The following is a 20,362-nucleotide window of genomic DNA, read 5'->3' on the forward strand; positions in this document are numbered from 1 at the left end:
CGGTAGTTTCCGCCCAGGTTCGCGCATGTCCGCGCCTCCATGGGAGTTACTTGCGGAAGCCCTGCCTTTGGCTGTTGGAAGGGAGGCAAACACATTGTGTTATCTGAACCCCTGGCACTTGAAGAGTTAATTAAAAATGCAACGACAGAACATTCTTATGAATAGTTTCGGGTTCCGTGAAGACATTCCAAGAAGAATCTTTCATTCTGCAAAAAAATGGAAAAATAGGTTGAAATATCTTTAAAAAAAAAAAAAAAAAAAAATTTAAAAAAATTTAGAAAATGTGAAGTCCTCTATACAAGGCTTTGTCTCCCAACATCCATGGTGTATCCGGGTGATTTGGAGCAGCCTCTCCCAAAGTCGATAAAAATCCCTTCGGAGTCCGAGTCAATGGACTCCAAGATCTGGTCCACCATGGTCTCCGGGCTGGAGGAAGGCGGCGGGAGTGATTCCGACTCTCGGGGAAGCTCGTCTCTGGAGTCCTGGCCGTGGAACAATCCCGCCTGGTTTTCGTTGAGGTCGTGCGTTGGGGTAAATTGTCCGTTGGCGGCCGTTGGCCTCTCCGGCTCTCCCGGAGGCAGCGGCTTGGAGGCCGACACGGACAGCTTGGAGCTGGAGTCCAGGATCGTGGTCAGGTTGGAGTAGCTTTGGATTTCCAGGAGCGAGGTCATCTCCGACACCGAATGCCTCCGGATCCCCGTCCCGCTGGAGGCCAAGTTCTCCATGTCGTACTCGGCCACCGGCGTCAGCAGAGGGTTGTTGTAGCTCTTGGATCGAACCACTGGGTTCTTGGTGACGATTTCCCCAGACTTCGGACAACGCCTGAATAGCCTTTTTTCTGTTGAAAAACACACCAAAAAAACGAGAAAATCACCAACTAAAGAAATACTTTTCTGGGGTAAAAAGATCCAGAATCCGATTGCGATCCAAAACCAAACCATGTTTTAAATCAATAAAAACACATCGCCTGGAAAATGGAGCCCCCTATAAATCCAGGCCGACGATGGACCTATTACCACCCATCAATATATTTACCAAAAAGAGTGTAAAAGCTGCCCAAATGTGTCTAAAAAAAAAAAAAATACATATAAATTGTGTAAAATGTTTGGAATAAAATGTTACAGGATATATTTATTTTACGGGGCGGCCCTTTTGGGAACTCTTCTAAGAGACGTTCTACTTCCTGTTCTCTGCACCAATTACGACAAAGTTACGCAGCAGCCAATCAAAAAGCAGAGTACAGGAACACGCTGGGATACGCTGCCACGCGGTGTCTCCGAAATATTAGTAGTTTTTATAATCTACTGCTTATATTTTTGGCAAAAGATCAACTTTAAAAACCAGTAAGATCTTACATAAAAAACACAGTTACACTCTAGCCACTAAAGCTGGTTTGAAGCATAACCAGGGGCAAAGAGGGTGGTAGAGAAGTGGAACAGCCTCTCAGCAGAGGGTAATACAGTGAGGGTATTAAACATGCATGGGACAGACAGACGGCTCCTGAATCTAAGACGAGACCAACGACTGATTAAGGTTTGAGTCGTTACAGCAGGAGAAACCGGCAACTAGACGGGGGCCGGCGGGGGCCGATCTGCCGACAGGGTCTGGATTTCAAAGTAACACAACGGTGAAACTTTTCCTAAACGAACATACTTTAGAAATACTCATGAAGGCCACTAGGGGGCAGTAGATTGTCGGCCGTTTACTGACATTCTCTTACCTAAGATGCAGGAGGCGTGGGTGACGGGCCCGTCGTTAGAGTAGAGTCCATATGTACCAAGATACGGTGAGACCACCTTCTGTAAGAGAGACTCCAGGTTCAAATACTCCTCCGATACCCCTCTAGATTCGTGAACTCCCTGAAAAACACATTACGGGAAAATGGCTTTTATAAATTAGAAAAATACTGCTTATTTACCTTAATTCAATTTAATCACCCAGCCGGACTCTCTGACTAATGAAAGTTTATGGAGCGACGGACTTCATTAGCATCGCCATAAAGCATCAGCTCAGTGTGGCGATTGAGCCAAAATATCACATGACCAACAGCAATGGCGGCTCCAGGTCTGCAGATAAAGGGAGTTTATTGTTTTAAATACAGCCCTACAGCAATGGGCACATTTCAGGGGGTGTTTGTTGAAGTTGCCCCCTCTGTGGATGTATTTTCTCACCTGAAGTATTAGCAGCATCTGGATAATAGAGGGAGGGACGCGCGCCCGCGGCCGGGATAAGGCATCGTCCAGCTTAAGATTCAGGGTGATTATATTCCTAAAGTGCAGCAGGGCCAGCTGCCGGATGGAAGGTTCCTTCCCCTGTAATAAAAGCGGGCGATTAAACGACGCCGTTATACTGCTGTCCGTCCGAAGGCAGGTTTACGCAGATCTCTCACGTTTACCTGGACGGGGTAGAAGATCGCTTGGAGCATCGGGAGGACATCGCTGAAAAAGAAATCCCAAGTTTCCGCTAAAGAATCCAAAAGTTTCTGCCCTGAAATAAAAATATAGGTTTATAAAATAAAAAAATCTACTGATCGCAGAACACATTTGGTGTCAGTAGGGGGCGCCAGAGTGCAAGAACGGTACACAACTTCAGCCTTAGTCATATATTTTATATATTTTATTTTTTATATATACATATATTTTAGATTAGTATTTAATACAAGCCCCTCCCCCACTTTTATTAGACTAAAACTCTCATCAACCTCTGCCGGGCCAATTGATCGGATTTTAAAGGCGATTTTCAGACGGTTTCAGGATTTGGCCTCACCTTCATAAAAGCGAATTTTGTCCCGAAGTATCACCATCCCCTTCGTGAGAAGCTGGTTCTGAAACCACAGAAAGTAAATCATTTTAAATATAAATTGTTTTGGGAATTTAAATGCCCTTTAGTAAACGAGCCCAAATTTCAGTAAATTAATTCACATTTTGGGACAAAAAAGTGTTATAATAGAGCTATTTCCCCACGGAATCGTCTCCTTGTGTCCTTAATCAGTCGTCGGTCTTGTCTTAGATTCAGGAGCCGTATGTCTATCCCACGCATGTTTAATCCCCTCCCTGTATTACCCTCTACCACTTCTGCTGGGAGGCTGTTCCACTTATCTACCTCTCTTTTAGTAATGACATGCCCCTGGACCACCATTGGTGAGCAAACCACATAGATGAAATCACCTGAAGGTATTCTGTGAAGAATGATCCGAGCTCAGTTTTTAGCAGCTGCCTGTTACAGAAAAAACGGAAATTAGCGGATTCTACAAACATATTAATCCATTCATCCAAAAAATAGAAATATTTCCCTGTTTATTCCCATGAGCGGATTACTGAAATATCGCATGTTTAAAATAATGCTGCATTTTTATTATATTTACAAATAAAACAAATAACATTCTAAGTTTCTCTAAAGTCCTGTAAACAAAAGAAAATGTTTACATTAGTAAACAAAACATTCTATCCATATAATCCTGATATCGGCTCGTCAGGCCTTAGAATATTTTTCTTACTGTATTAAAACCTGATTCCTATGCAACTTTGAGGGTTTTTAGAGGTCCTAGCGGTCTCTCCCTCTGTCTCTTTCTTTATCTGCCTTTTGTCTGATTCCTGCACCAGTTACAAAACACATAAAACCATTAAAAAAAAAAACCAAAAAAACATCCAAACTTAACAGCCTATCAGGAAGCGGGAAAAACAATTATAAACTCGAAAGCTGCATTCTTAAAGTGATTTAAAAAACTGTTTCCCTGTTAAAAAAGTTCATAAAACTCTTTATATTGGGAGTCGTTTAGGGGCCGGATTTATTTTAAGAAAATATATGTTTAAGTAAAGAGCGTTCTCTTTAAATAAAGGTGCGGGAACAGAAGATACAAAGTTACTGAGTGATAAAATTCGCTGGGAAACAGAGCAGTAAAAGTCGGATAAACACTTTTCTTATCGGAATCTTAAAAGGGAATAAAAAAACCTCAGAAAGAAGACAAACACCGTAAATCGGCCCAATCCGCCCGCAGCGCCACAAACCCAGCTTCAGTGGCAATAAACGGGAACTTTGACAACCGGGACGAGGCATCGGAAATATTTACAGCTTAATCCCTTCATTTTATTATTTTATTTTTGTCACTTAGTGCGAGACGATTGACGGGGAGGAATAGCTGCCTGGAACATGAAAGGGTTAAATACATGCAAACCATAGTAATTTACCGATACCGGCCAACTCCTTTTTATTTTTGGGGCCAAATCAACGTCTTCTTCCTACTGAGTCCGGAAGGAAGTTCCACCGATAATTCTACGCTACTTGTTACAATTATAACATTGGATGTTTTTACCCAAAAAGTACCCCTGAACAGTCCCTGGGACTAGATATGATTTATCTATACATTATACAGGGGGCCGGTCACTGATTTATCTATACATTATACAGGGGGCCGGTCACTGATTTATCTATACATTATACAGGGGGCCGGTCACTGATTTATCTATACATTATACAGGGGGCCGGTCACTGATTTATCTATACATTATACAGGGGGCCGGTTCACTGATTTATCTATACATTATACAGGGGGCCATCACTGATTTATCTATACATTATACAGGGGGGCCATCACTGATTTATCTATACATTATACAGGGGGCCATCACTGATTTATCTATACATTATACAGGGGGCCGGTCACTGATTTATCTATACATTATACAGGGGCCGGTCACTGATTTATCTATACATTATACAGGGGCCGGTCACCGATTTATCTATACATTATACAGGGGGCCGGTTCACTGATTTATCTATACATTATACAGGGGGCCATCACTGATTTATCTATACATTATACAGGGGGGCCATCACTGATTTATCTATACATTATACAGGGGGCCATCACTGATTTATCTATACATTATACAGGGGGCCGGTCACTGATTTATCTATACATTATACAGGGGCCGGTCACTGATTTATCTATACATTATACAGGGGCCGGTCACTGATTTATCTATACATTATACAGGGGCCGGTCACTATACATTCTCGTTGTTCCCGTTTTACTCACCGGACGCCCTCGTTGAGGTTATAGAGTTCATGATCTGGAAGTCCTTTTTTCTGAAACACGGAAATCACTCCATTCTGGATGCTGTAACAGAGAGAAATCCGGCGTTATTCCACCCCGAACGCAGCGGGAATTTCATGCTATTTACAGCGATTTCAGATCATTGAATATTTCCCGTTCCTTGCCGTTTTTAAAGCCTCTTATATATCAGGTATTTATTTATCACCTTCATCCATTCGAGGTGAAAAAACCCGATTTTGGAGCCAAGGAACAGGTCAGCGTTTTTTGAGAATCCGCTTTTTTGCTGAGCGAAGCCAAACGCTGATAAAAGCTAAAGGCCGTCCCATAAATCACCAAAAACACTTTAATTGACTCATTCTGTAAAACGTCATTTATCCTGAAACCATCAGCGGCAAACCTCCGAAGAAACCCCAAAATCTGCTAATTTTCACCAATCAATAAAATTGTATTTTAATTCCAAAAATTTGAATAAACAAAAAAGTCAGCTGCCTCGGAATTCCTAATTTGGCTAATTTTGCATTAAAAAAAAAGATTTACTCCATGAATAAAGCGCCAAGAAATTCCAATAACCAGATTATAATTTTTTTGGAATTTATTAAAACAACGCGTACTCGGAGTAAAATCAGATTCCGCATTCTCCTGATGAACAAAGATTAAGCACTCCCTGTTTCTAAGGAAACGGGGAGAATGATCAGATAATGCTTCAATTTGTTGTTTTACACAATATTTCAATCATCCAGACGGAAGCCATTAAACTCCAATTAGCTCACTTCGGGCGTTAATGAGACCTTGGTTTACTTTGCGGGGGGGGGGGGGGGCGCGCACGGAGTGCTGAGTGTCTCTTTACATAAGGGATAAAATAAGTCAAGCAGTGGAACTGCCCCTTCACTATACCTGGGATTGATCTAAAGGAGCCGACCTCGGGACTCTTTCAATCTAAACCCTTTAAGAAGATTCTATGTAGACTTCTAATCCCGGTCGTCATGGAAACTTGTCATTATTTAAAGATACACTTAATTGAGTCACCTGTGTTCAAGCAGAGATATCAGCAATCACATACTGGGAGCAAAAGCACCCAGCAGGGGGGAATAGGAAGGAGTCAGACTGTGTGACCCCCAGAATCTGCCCCTTCATCCTGAGTACCGGGGTCAGGAAGCCCCCCCCCCCAGGATGCTGGGCCAATTTTTTTATTTTTGCTATAATTAGAGTCAGGAAAAAAGCTGACGCTTTACCTAATAACACTAATAATAACAATAATAACAATAATAATAACAATAATAATAATACTAACAATAATAACAATAATAAGCTGCTTGAACGGATTGTGTACAATCGCCTCACTAACTTCCTCTCCTCTAATTCCCTCCTTGACCCTCTACAGTCTGGTTTCAAACCCCTTCACTCTACTGAAACGGCTCTAACAAAAGTCTCCAATGACTTGCTCTCTGCCAAAGCTAAAGGTCACTTCTCTATTCTAATTCTACTGGATCTCTCTGCTGCTTTCGATACTGTTGATCACCACCTTCTTCTTGACTCACTTGCTTCTATGGGCATTCGAGATACAGCTCTCTCCTGGATCTCCTCATATCTGTCTAACCGTTCCTTCTCTGTCAACTTCTCTGGCAAGACATCATCACCCCTTCCACTTTCGGTTGGTGTCCCCCAAGGTTCAGTCCTTGGCCCTCTGCTGTTCTCTCTTTATACTTCATCTCTTGGCAAACTAATCAACTCATTTGGCCTCCAGTATCACCTATATGCAGATGATACCCAAATCTACCTGTCTTCTCCTGATCTCTCTCCATCTCTCATGTCCCGGATCACCAGCTGCTTGTCTACTATTTCTTCATGGAGGTCACAACACTACCTGAAACTTAATCTTTCTAAAACGGAACTCATTATCTTCCCTCCCTCCATCTCCACTCCACTACCTGAATTCTCTATCACCATTAACAACACGACTATCTCTCCTACTAACCAGGCCCGATGCCTTGGGGTCATCCTTGACTCAAACCTCTCCTTCATCCCTCACATTCAGTCCCTCGCCAGATCCTGCCGCCTGCACCTAAAAAACATCTCTCGTATCCGCCCATTCCTCACCCAAGAATCCACAAAAACTCTGGTTCATTCACTTATCATTTCCCGTCTTGACTACTGCAACACTCTTCTGGTTGGCACTCCACTGTCTCGACTCTCTCCTTTACAGTCTATCCTAAATGCCGCTGCTAGGCTCATCTTCCTTGCACGTCGCTCCTCTTCTGCTTCCCCCCTCTGTGAAACCCTCCACTGGCTCCCAATTACCTTTAGAATTAAATTTAAGATCCTGGTACTGACATATAAGGCCATCCACAATACTGCTCCCCAATAATACCCCCCATAATACTGCTCCCCAATAATACCCCCCATAACACTGCTCCCCAATAATACCCCCCATAACACTGCTCCCCAATAATACTGCTCCCCAATAATACCCCCCATAACACTGCTCCCCAATAATACCCCCCATAATACTGCTCCCCAATAATACCCCCCATAACACTGCTCCCCAATAATACCCCCCATAACACTGCTCCTCCGTACATTTCTGACCTCATTAGCAAATACTCTCCTACTCGATCCCTACGTTCCTCCCATGGGCTAAGGCTCTCCTCCTCACTCATCACCTCTTCCTTTTCCCGTCTACAAGATTTCACTCGAGCTGCCCCCATATCTCTGGAATCTGCTCCCAAGGAACCTTCAGAATTCACCCTCCCTCCCGACATTCAAGAAACATCTAAAAACCCACTTCTTCAGAGAAGCCGCGCCATCTTAGCTGCTAGAACTTCCTTGTCATTGATACAACCCCCACAATACCTCTCACCCTTTCTCTATGCCTTATGTTTATCACCCCATTTTCCCTCTAGATTGTAAGCTTGCGAGCAGGGCTCTCTCCACCAAATGTATCGGTTTGTCTTAGTCTGTCAATTCTTGTCTTGTCATATCCCTTGAATTTATGTATTGTATTAAGCGCTGCGTAAACTGTTGGCGCTATATAAATAAAAGATAATAATAATAATAATAATAATAATAATACTAACAATAATAACAATAATAACAATAATAATAACAATAATAATAATACTAACAATAATAACAATAATAATACTAACAATAATAACAATAATAACAATAATAATAACAATAATAATAATACTAACAATAATAACAATAATAATACTAACAATAATAACAATAATAATAACAATAATAATAACAATACTACTAATAATAACAATAATAATAACACTAATAATAATAATAATAATGTGGATTTTACATTATTATATTAATATTACTCGATTTTCTTTAGCTGATAAAATTATGTCTTTTAAAACCGAAGCAAACTTTTAGGCAGCTTTCCCTGCCACTATGGCAACAAAGAATGGTCACCTATATGATTGATGCAGCACCCTCTAGATTGTAAGCTCCTTTGCGCAGGGCCCTCCTCGCCTGTTGTTTCTGTTATATACTACTTGTTATGTCCCGTCCACCCATTGTACAGCACTACGGAATAGGATGGCGCTAAATAAAACAATAAATAATAATAATAATAATAATAATAATAATAATGTTCCGTTTGTTCCGTTCTGAATCATTTTCCTCTGTTTTGATGTTTCTTGTCCTTTTATGTTAATTAACGTAACCGAAAACATTCTGTAATTCCGGCAAACGGTTCGGAGCCGGAAATTCTGAATCACCGGCCGCCTCTCTGCCAAAACTTTGGAAAGAGTGACAGATACACCTGAGGGGGGACAGATGTGCCCCCCCCCCCGAACACAAGGATTAACCATGTGTGTTCCAGCTCCCAGGAGAACGACTACTGAGCGATAAACTGTTAAACTGCACCATTTTCACCAAAACCTGGGAGAAGTAAATCACCAAAATGTATGGAAAACGATGTCTCTGAGCCCAAAAAGACACATTTTCCTACCAATTTCTACCAGGGAGGTTCTAGATTCAGAGTCAGGAACCCCCCCTCCCCGGTAAAATTCCAGAAAATTAAGCTGGGGGCTTGCAGGGCATTTAAACCCATCAAAGAAACGGTTAAACTGCGTCTAAGCCCTTCTGTCCCGGTTCATGCGCAGACGCCGTACCTCGGCCGTACCCTGAGGGGCCCCGAAAAGGCGTCGCGGTTTATCCGGCAACAGCTTAGTTACGCGAAAAAAAGGATAAGCGCACATTGGATCAAAGTTTTAAGTCCGGAACCCTGCGTGCGTTAAAGGGTTAACGCACGCCCAGCTGCCTCTGTTTATTATTCCGGGCACAGCTGGCGCTGCGACCCCGGGGAGGACTAATTCTTTTTACGTGGTGTATCGATACTCCCCCCTGGGGGGGCCGACATAGAGCTCTTTTAACCCCTTCGAGGGCTGCTTCTTAAAGAAACCATGTGAGAGCTGAGTGGTCCCTTCTCTGAGCCTCTCGGGCTCTAGTTTCACGTCATAGCCTCTTAAGGGTCAGAGGCTGAGATGGAATGGAAGGAAGCTTTACTTTACTGAGAGAGTGGTAGGTAAGCGGAACAGCCTCCCAGCAGAAGTGGTAGAGATTAATACAGCGAGGGGATTAAACATGCATGGGATAGACATACGGCTCCTGAATCTAAGACGAGACCAACGACTGATTAAGGTTTGAGTCGTTACAGCAGGAGAAACGGGCGACTAGATGGGGGCCGCCGGGGGCCGATCTGCTGGTGAATTCTGTGTTTCTGTGGGTTTTGCGTTGTGAGTTTTCAGGTTTCTTTCCCTTTTAATACTAAAGAATTCCGCAATCCCTAATCTCATGAAAACAGCCTCATAACACAAATGGATTAACTCCTAAATCCTATGAATCCGACCCTTTAATCACGTTTAGAGAGCAGCGCAGGACGGTCCAGCTTTAAAGGGGGTCTCTGCACCCCCTACCGGAGGGTATCTGACAATTAACGGTGCGGTTCCACTTCAGCTAAACTTTAATTCTCCAGCACATTCGCGCAGAACGGGCATTTTATTCTTTTCCCTAATGCAGATACTTTTAATGTTTTTTTCTGTGGCAACAATGTATCAGCGTCTGCTTTTGTGTCACATGACAATTAAGTGTCCCCAGCAAAAATAATCAAATATGATAAAATTATTTTTGGGAAGGCGTTGGGCATTCATCAGAACCAGGAAAGGTGTTTCTAATGCACCATACTTACAAAGGGTTAAATTCGGCAGAGGGGCCCTTGTTGAATTTAGAGATACATTATATCTGACAAATGTATGTACATTCTGTCCTTTTAAAATACCATATAAGGCAAAATGGCATTTTATATATATATTTTTTTTACAAATCTAGATATTTTAAAATGTACAGTTTATTCTGATCCTCATATTTAATAAATAATAAATGCAAATAATTCTAAATATATATTACCATATATATATTCAGAATTCATAACCCCAAATATATCTTAAATCATGCCTTATAATACCCATATAAGGCAAAACTAACATTTTAAATAGAGATTTTAAAATGTATGAATTGTTCTGATCCTCATAATTAATAAATAATAAAAGTAAATATAGCTTAATGTATATTACCATATAAGGCAACATTAAGATTTTAAATATATATATATATATTTTTTATTATTTCAATAACTATGGGAAATTTTACATTTACGATTTATATTCATAAATAATAATTGTAAATTTCGCTTAAATTGTGCCAGGCCAAAATAAGCTATTTTCTCGGAATCACAGAGTTTTTATTATTTTCCAGTTTGACAGCGTGGGCCGTAGAAAGGTTTAAACAGGGATATTTCATCTTTTTCCGACATTTCCATTATAAATATATACATAAGTCAGCGTTTGGTTACATTTCTGTGAAGCCGGCAGGTAAAGCGACATTAATCGCTATTTCTGTAACACGGCGGAAACGCTTTAATGCAAATAATAACATTTTTTTTTTCCATTTTGCTGAAAATAAATAAGTACATAATATTAGTTTAGGGTCCCTGGGAACTAAAATTACCAAACTGTACTCAATTTTAGTGCAAAATTCCGCATGTTGCTATGGTGACTGGGCGACTATTATCATTTGTTATACATAACTCCCATTGGTGGCTCCAAGAAGCAATTTGTGATAAATTGGATTTTACAGAAGCAGCTTTCTTATTGGCCGATGGCCGACTAGGACTAGATTGGTGGTGGTGGTGGTGGGGGGGTGATGAGGGAGATCCCAGATCTTCCCAATTGGCTCTTTTACACTATGGGGGTGGAGCCAGGCCCCCACAGCCTCCTTAGGACAGATTAAAAGGTGCTGCGTCCCTTTAAATCACAGAATGGCAGGATATGACATCATATCCTGGTACTCTATAGTGATGACAGCAGACATGGGGGTGGTGGCTGGAGGACGCTGCCCTAGGCCTGACCCAGGGGTAAATTTGTCACTTCGCACGGCGTTTCTCACCAATCGGGTTGTCGCTCGAAAAGCAAGTTCCCGGCACATGCTTCCCGGTAACACCTCTGGTGACCCCAGAATCACTTCCTGTATCTCTGATGACTTCCTGCGTTCTCATAACCCTTCCCTCTTATCCAGACAGCACCTTTTTTTTTGCCCAACTTGCTATAGGGGGTGGGAGGTAACTGACAGACTTGTCCCACGCGACTTCTCTTGGAGGGGCAAATAAAGGAAACAAATACTCGATATCCTCTCTGCATGATACCCTATACAGCAAGAGAGACCACCGAGGACAGAAAAGACCACGTGACTTTATATCGTTATATCTGAGGGCTTCTCAGTGAATAACATTCCACCACAGGGGGCCTCTCCACATCTCTGGGCCCCCGGGTCACCGCACCCCACTCCTCGCCACTTCCTCTCCAAAAACGGGCAGCTTTCAGCAGGACCCCCCCACTGACGTCATCGGCATACCTGGGAACTCTCCGGGTCGCAGGAGCGGGGTCTTGACACGCCTCACTCCCCGCCCATTTTCCCTTAAAATGGGGGTGTTTCCCACTGCCATCAGCGGGAACGCCCCCAATGTCAGGGGGACCGCCCACTGACATCAGGGAGACCTTTGCAAGGGAAGGCTCCGGGTAGTCGGAGCCCAGAAGTTCCCAGGTATAGTCATCAGTACCGACGACCCGCATTCCAGAAATGGAGGGCTTCAGGTAGCCGGAGCCTGGATGCTCCCAGTTATGGGAATTACCCCCTCACCCCACCATACGAGCCCACGTCTTCGGGGTTTCTATTTGGAGGGGTAAATAAAATGAACACATAAGCTGTTGTTGGGGTGATTTTCAGTTACAGCATGTGGACCGCTCCCGTCAATGGGCGTTCCTGCTGCCGTTGGGGGCGGGAAACACCCCCATGTAAAGGGAAACTGGGCGGGGAGCGGAGCGTGTCAAGGATTCAGGTCTTGACCCCGGAGAACCGGTGTTCACCTGGCAATCTCCGGGTCAAACCTGGAGAGTTCCCAGGTATGTGTATTACCTTCTACCACTTCTGCTGGGAGGCAGTTCCACTGATCTACCACCCTCTCAGCTGGAAAATAACATTAATATGGTATTATAAGGGTTAAAGAAAATGGTACCTGTTCCAGGTGGCGTTAGATCCAGCTTTCTTCTGCTGGGTCCCTCGCTCTTCCAGTGACGTCGGCTCTCGCTTCCCCAAATCACTAAGGCTGGGTGAACTCATGAATTTCGACCTGCGAAGAGTCCTCATGGTCAGTGCGCGTTTCAGCATTTGCTGCAGAGAATAAATCCCGCGAGCCGCCCGGCTTTGCATAAATTAACGGACGTCTCGGCGCAGCCCGGCAGGGAACGGCGGACTTTTAATCGAGACCAAATCCGACGGAGCGGCCATAAAACCCGGAGGAAATATTCGATTCCGAACGCAGGTTTAGGTTTCCGAGCCTCTTCTTCCCCCAAAGAGTCGTCTTACGCTCGGCGGCTCCCTCGTGTATCAGAAATCGTGGCTTTGCAGCCAAGTTTTAGTGTTTCATTCTTGTGGTTCGGCTCTCGGTCTCTTTTAGAGGAGTGGGGTAAGTATCTGTAGCTGTAAATGGAATGGCGGAAGCAGACGGAGTAAAACGAGATAGAGAGAGGAGAAAAAAAAATAAAGAGAAAAAAAAAAAAAAAGTTTCACAAGCCGTCGGGTTCAGATGTTGTAACTTAGAGAGCGAGCGGAGCTTGACTTCCTCGTACAGAGACGGCACGGAGAGCTGATCGTATAAGCATGGAAATGAGAGAGAGAGAGAGAGAGAGAGAGAGATCAGGGGAAAAAAAATCAACACTGAGCCTGCAGAGGACGGGGGATTCTGATTGGCTGTTATGTGAACCCCTTTTTTTCCACCCCACACTTTGCATTTGAATAGTGAATAGAGGGGTGTCTAGAGAAAAGAAAGGGGATTTTTTAAAACAAGAAGCTCTATTAACCCTTTATTTTCCCAGAGAGTTGGCAAAACACACTCAGAGTTATAACTGAAAAACTGCATTTTTGTCATTTTTGTTATTGTTATCACCTAGGGGGTAGTTAACCGGGAAGGAAGGTAAATTAACTCTTTAGAGTGACAGACGTGAGGCGAGAGTGATAGCAAGCTGTAACATTATTTTAATGATTTAAAAAAAAAAATATATATATATAGTTATTATTGTTTTTCATTTTTATTGAATTTTTTTGGTTCGTGGCACAGCTCTGCTCCTCATCACACCTTAACTCATCTAGTGCCGAGTGAATGAGGAATATGATCAGTGAGTTTTGAGAAATATCTCTGGAAATCAACCCCCCCAAAAAACATATTTTTATTTTTTGCAAGTGGCTGTACCATCCATAGCAGAAGTAACACTCTAACGTAACGCAGCTTAGTGAATCTTTCCCTGATTCCGTCCCAGCCAGTCCCTGCATCGCGGGACACTTGGCACAATTAAATGATTCGACAGATTTGTATACAAGGTGAGTCATGGAGTTATGTATAACGTCCCGGAAATGAGACTTCGGACGTGACTCAACAGCGTGAGTCAAAAATTAAAGTTCACTTAAAGGGACAGAAGATCCGCCGCCCTAACAGCTAACGACTAATGTGAAATAATTCCATAATTCTACTAAAAAAAATCTCCTATCAGATCAAATTTTTAATCTAATTTTTTAAATTAAGTTTTAATATAAAAAAACCCTCTTTTATTCCTTGCTGGGCTGTATGCGGGAGCCGCTATCTTGCCGTCGCGGGGTTAAATCGCCCGTCGCCCTGAGGTATCTGTGATAATAGCGTTATGGAGGGACCTGCGCGGCTGGAAAAAATCTCTAGCGCTAGAGCCCCCCGTGCTGTCCGCTAAAACAACGCGGGGAGAGAACAGGAAGCGGCTTCCAACTTCCTGCTCGGGCTGACGGGAGGGAGGGAACAGAAAGCAGCTTCCAACTTCCTGTTTGGGCTGACGGGATGATTCCGATGCAGACTGCACTGGGGGATCATGGGAAATGGAGGGGAATTTGCATAAAATAACTCTGCTGTGTCTTTTAAGCTTCGAGATGGAAAATATACATTGAAATAACGAAAAAAAACCTGAACTTTAAATAATGACACAATCAGGAAGTCAGCGATCATTTATCTCACATGTGACAGTTCCCTTTAAATCCACGTTTCCACCTCTCCCGATGAGTGCTCGTCTGCAATAGGTAGCTGTGTATGCGTTCCTTAAGTTATTGATAACATTTCGGCCCCATTCCCTCACCTTTCCGAAAGAGAAAACAGGAAGGGGAATGAGATCTTCAGAGTCTTTGGCACCGAGTGGCCCCCGATCCGCTACAAGCCAATCTCTGCGATGGAAAAAACAAAAGAAATTATATATTTATATAATTTTAATATTAAAGAAGCGTGAATTGGGATAAAATTTTCTATAAATTTGATTTTTTTTTGTTGAATAATTGTTGGCTGTGTTTTTAAACACATCACAGCATACATTCACACACCTTCGAGACACAGAAACACACGATCACACATGCTAACATCATACACTAACACATATGAATATCATACACTTACGCATGCCCACTCTAATACCACATATTAACACACACTCTCTGTAACACCATACATTTACACACAGTCACTCCAATATCATCACACACACACACACTCTAACACCGTACACTCACACACGCTTACCCTAACACCATACACCTACACTCTCTAACACCATGCACACACACACTCTAACACCATACACCTACACAATCTAACACCATACACCTACACTCTCTAACACCATACACCTACACAATCTAACACCATACACCTACACTCTCTAACACCATACACCTACACTCTCTAACACCATACACACACACTCTAACACCGTACACTCACACACGCTTACCCTAACACCATACACCTACACTCTCTAACACCATACACACACACACACTCTAACACCATACACCTACACAATCTAACACCATACACCTATACTCTCTAACACCATGCACACACACACTCTAACACCATACACACACTCTCTAACACCATACACCTACACTCTCTAACACCATACACACACACTCTAACACCATACACTCACACACGCTTACCCTAACACCATACACCTACACTCTCTAACACCATTACACCTACACTCTCTAACACCACACACACACTCTAACCCTCTGATGACCCATAGATGAAAAACCTAATTGACCAATTTATCACTAAAAATGATATGAAAAATCATCAGAATAATCAAATTATATGAAAGTTTCCACATTCTGGAATGGAGTATAAATATATTTTGCGGCGTCTTCTTATAAGCTGCTCTCTAGCGGAAAAAAAACACCAAACTTTGATCTTTTTAAGGAAGAATATTCCAATAATTATCTATGGGCTGCAAATTAACACTTACAGTGCCAGTTACTGGCACATAAATGGTACTATCTCCGCGCGTCCGACCACCTAAACAACGCGGCGTTTCCTTTTATATTTAAAAAAACCCCGTCATTTTAATGCATTTCTCATAAACTTCCACTGCAGAAAATAAATGTTTTTGCCTCTTTATCCAAAGATAAATAATAAGAATTTGCCCCGTACCTACCTAGTGGGGCAACTACTGCCAGGCCTATTACTCATAGCCGGCGTCACTATTCACTGAAACATTACATTATAAGGGTCTGACCCCAGTGAGCCCCTGCGCCACAAACAGGTTGGGTGGCCCTGGATAAAGCATGTTTAAATCATTTGGTTTAAGTCATGTCACTGCTTGATCTATACATAATGCAGGGCCAGTTCAGCTCTTCCAGCAGAATAGGTGCCAACTCCCACCTTAGTGAATATACCCCTACAGTGCCGCCTAATAGTGAGCTGGTGAGATGATTAAAGGATCAAAAAGAAATCTCCTTATTTTTTTTTTCATGTTTTTATTTTCGTAACAAATGAACCGATTCAGTAGCAACTAAGTAACTTTTGTCCCCTTGATTGTTATCTTCTGAGCTCATTATTTCTTCTCAGACCAAAGATCCCTATTTCTCTGATTAATTGCGCTTTTAAATGTTCAAAGGGCGTTCCGGCGGCTTTATTTCCAAAACGATTATAAGAGGATTATAAATATTTTGGAGAAACAGAATGTTGGTGGCGGCAGCGCCGGCTCCCTGCGTTTAGTAAACAAGGGATTTTAGTTTTCCGGCATTCCAGACCGAAAAATTTGTCTCTGGGGCGACTGTAGAGTCAAAAGTTTTTAAATGTGTTACATGTAAACCAGTTGTTCACATACCCCCCCCAACTTCTACCCCCCGGTGTTTCGGGACCCCCAGGGGGCGGAGCTTGGGAGGTAGAATGCGGAGTATGAGACCGGAGAATGAAATCGTTACCGTGGGATCGGGGTCTCAAATTCCGCTATCCTCTGAAGCTCTACCCGGGAACTTTATGGCTCCTCCTACCCAGAACCCCCCTTGCGGGATGCGGGCAGGAAGTCCCTGTGGGCGGTCCTGTTGACATCAGCGGGTGGACCCATTGACAAAGGTGGGCGGTCCCGTTTACATGCATGGGCGGTCCCGTTGATATTGGTGGGCGGTCCCGCTGATGTAGCCACACACCGCTGTTAAAGGGGGGAGATGGGCGGAGAGTGGGGCGTGTCAGAACTATGCTAACAATAAGCATTATACTTTAATAGAGCTCGGGATTCCAAAACTTACACGCTTATATATATTTAATTATAGAATATTTTTTTGCTCCCCCAAATATTTTTTAAATTTAAATAGAAAGGAAATATATCAGATGACTGCTTCCTGTACTAACCGTCGAATTTTCTGCCGTTAATATCACGCGGTCTGGTCTGGTGCGTCTCTGAAGGCTCCCGTTGGCTCAGGGTCTTTGCAGATGTTCCATCAAGAGCTTTTAATATTCTTCTCTTTTTAAACAAACAAAAAAAAAAGACCCGGAAGGATAGAAATCACGTTTGGAAATGAAATCAGGTTATAATCTCTAATAATAGAAGCCGGCGCTTTTCTGGAGCAGCTGCCGGGAGAATGGCAGCCCAGAGACGCCTCGGCCGGGCAGACGCTTATCTTGGAGGATTAAACAGGCAGAGGAAATGCTGAGGTCACAATTAAAAGATAAATAAAAAGTCTGCGCCGGCTCATATCCAGCGTAAGCTCCAAGGCAACGATATGTGGCCATTGGCTGGGCTGTCGGGGCATGTGGCTAAAAGTCCTGCTGTCGTGACTGTCCGTGGCGAATCAGGACAGTTGGCAACTATGACATCATCAGTTTCGTTATATCAATACGTTAATAAGCCGGTAAGGACAAAGTATCCTTAGGACCCAACCAATGCCTAAGCGTCAGAACCCTAAAGACCCCACGTTGAGACTGTCCAGCTCGTCTATGGGGGGGGCATTGATAAATAAGAAGTTATCCTGGGACACAGCAGAAGCTGAAAAGTCAGGATTGGCGTCACTATCCCAAATTATTTTGGGGACTGGCCCTTTAAAACGCACCCCGAAGTTACGGCATAAAGCGCATGAGACGCATGAGACACCAGCTTAGACAATCGTGCCCTAAAAAAGAAATTAGATGAAGCCGAAGGACAGAAGAAACATTTTAAAAAGGACCCGTCCTCGGCCGTGATCTTTATACCAGCCGGTTAATGACCTTCAAGCGACCTTGGAATGCACAGTTAACTTTATGCTGAGAAAGCGGAATTTATTTAAAATACAAAAAATTCTGCTGAAGATGCTTTTTTCTTTGTTGTTTTCTGTTGGAGGATAAAAAAGAGACAAAAATAGGGGCGAATTTGTCGGAACGTCAGAAACCATTATAGATAAAGATATGAACTGGAAAAAAAAGTTTACAAAAGAAAAAAAAATGTGGTCCTATTGGTCGGAATGCACCAGAAAACGACCAATCGTGCCGCAGTGTCGTAAACATGCAAATTAACACGAATTCCCATAAACCACTTGGATCAACAGATATAATAAACCTCCATTATAATTCATTTCTTCCTAAATAATATATTTAACTAATATATTTTTGCAATTTTTTGGTTATTTAAATTATATATTTTGTGAAATTCTTTCTTTATTTAAATGGTAAATTTTGCGCAATTTCTTTTTATTATTTTAATTTATTTATATATATATTGCCTGATTTTTTTCATTATTTAAATTATACAGTTTACGTGCTTTTTAGTTATTTAAACTATAAATTTTGTGTTATTTTTCTGTTATTTAAATTATTATTTTGCACATTTTTTGCATGATTTAAATTATACATTTTTCTTGTTTTTTTTTCGTTATTCAAATTATATATTTTGCTGTTTTTTTTTATTTTTACGCCTGACACTTTGTAATTCATCAGTATAAACATTTTACTAACCGCTCAGGTTAAATTTTCCGCTTTCTTCTCCGACTGTTTTGTACACAACAAACCGTTTACAGTCAGCAGCATCAACAACTGAATCTGCCCTCCGCGGGGCTGTAAAGGTTAATAATCGGTGTTGGCGTTCTTTATTAACTACATAGTTGCTGGGAATTCCTGGCCGGGGGCTGGGTATTCCTTTGGTGGACACACCATGATGTCATAGCTCGGCTCACGTTTTAGACTGAGCTACGTATGATGTCATACATGGAAACTGTAGAAGTAGGGCATGGATTTAATACCCATACTTAAAATTAGTTAAACTTAACTTATTTAATGAGTTTAATAGCTATTTACGGTCTGTCTTTCTCCATATATAGTTCTACAAATACTCGCCCTGTTGGTGGCTTTATGAAAAAGAGTGGTAGATAAGTGGAACCGCCTCTCAGCAGAAGTGGGCCCCTTTAAGTATTATCTAACTAGAGACATATGCATCAAATTAACATTTCCGTCACCGTAATTCCTCCACGCTGCGTAAAAGCGAGTTTTTTTGGACAGTCTTGCCCTTTATTACGCAACCAAAGCATCTGGAATCTATTGTAACCCCCCCCCCCATCCACTTATTACTGTCCAAACTGGAACGAATGGTAACATTTAGTAACACAAACTGGGAATTCTGGAACACGAGCGCGGGCCTCCACCGACGACGCTCTCAAACATTTTCCGGGTCCGATTCATCATTTTTAACGTTTCTCGGAGAAGGAGAGCGAAAGCCCCGAAGCCACAAACGTCCCAGAACGAGCCATTCGCGGGGTTTCCGGTGCTCGTGAAATAGTCAAAATCTGAAACATTTTACATGAAAAGAATATCCCGAGGTCCCGCTGCTTTATCGCCTCTAACATTCTGAAACCCAGACGCTGCCCGCAGATCGGCCCCCATTCGGCCCCCGTCTAGTCAAACCGTAATCAGTCCTCGGTCTCGTCTTAGATTTAGGAGCAGGGCCGCCATCGGACGGGTGCAACCGGTACAGCTGCTTGGCCCCAGAGAAGCGCCAAGCGGGGTCAAGTAACGTGCATCATGCGGGCCCCTAGGACCAGCTCCCCCCAACCCCCCCTGGAAACATGGGATGAATGGAGTTTGAGGAACCTGCCCATGAGCTTGCAATCTATCCTTATAGCTCATGAGGGTCCCGCCCGTCATCAAACAATCTGATTGAAACATCCCACCAAACTATTCACTGACATTTTGGCCGGGAACACTTAATTGTCATGTGACACAAAAGGTAACCATTGATGGGTTATTGCCATAGAAACGGAAAACGTTTCCAGACATTTAGTTGATTAAATCTTCAAAGGAAAGACAGAAATGATGGAACTACAGCTTTGCACCATTATGTAACTGTCGATTTTGTGAGAACGTGATATTAGCCAAAAAGTCACCAAATTTCCACCGGATTTAGCGAGATGTATATC

The 20,362-nt window shown here is 42.6% G+C and overlaps 1 protein-coding gene across 1 annotated transcript; it reads right to left on the reverse strand.

The window, feature by feature from the left end:
• Window positions 1–293: 293 nt before the first annotated feature.
• On the reverse strand, window positions 294–12,796 carry LOC149274881 (proline-rich protein 5-like). The gene is made up of 8 exons (XM_089505139.1): window positions 12,645–12,796; window positions 5,039–5,119; window positions 3,168–3,216; window positions 2,767–2,824; window positions 2,396–2,487; window positions 2,172–2,312; window positions 1,721–1,859; window positions 294–838 (listed from the first exon to the last, which is right to left on the reverse strand). The coding sequence occupies exons 1-8, from the start codon at window positions 12,794–12,796 to the stop codon at window positions 294–296; spliced, it is 1,257 nt and encodes a 418-aa protein (XP_089361265.1).
• Window positions 12,797–20,362: the final 7,566 nt, after the last annotated feature.

The sequence above is a fragment of the Sceloporus occidentalis genome, unplaced genomic scaffold (genome assembly GCF_023333645.1).
Source record: "Sceloporus occidentalis isolate IW3139 unplaced genomic scaffold, rSceOcc1.0.p SCAF_313, whole genome shotgun sequence".
Classification (NCBI taxonomy): Eukaryota; Metazoa; Chordata; class Lepidosauria; order Squamata; family Phrynosomatidae; genus Sceloporus; species Sceloporus occidentalis.

What these genes read in the sequence shown, in the direction of transcription:
- LOC149274881 (XM_089505139.1), bottom strand. Translation starts at nt 12,796, where the DNA reads ATGCTGAAACGCGCACTGACCATGAGGACTCTTCGCAGGTCGAAATTC. An exon ending in TCTAACGCCACCTGGAACAG is followed by an intron (nt 5,120 to 12,644) that starts GTACCATTTTCT and finishes TCTCTGTTACAG; the next exon opens with CATCCAGAATGGAGTGATTT. An exon ending in AACCTCAACGAGGGCGTCCG is followed by an intron (nt 3,217 to 5,038) that starts GTGAGTAAAACG and finishes TTTCTGTAACAG; the next exon opens with GCAGCTGCTAAAAACTGAGC.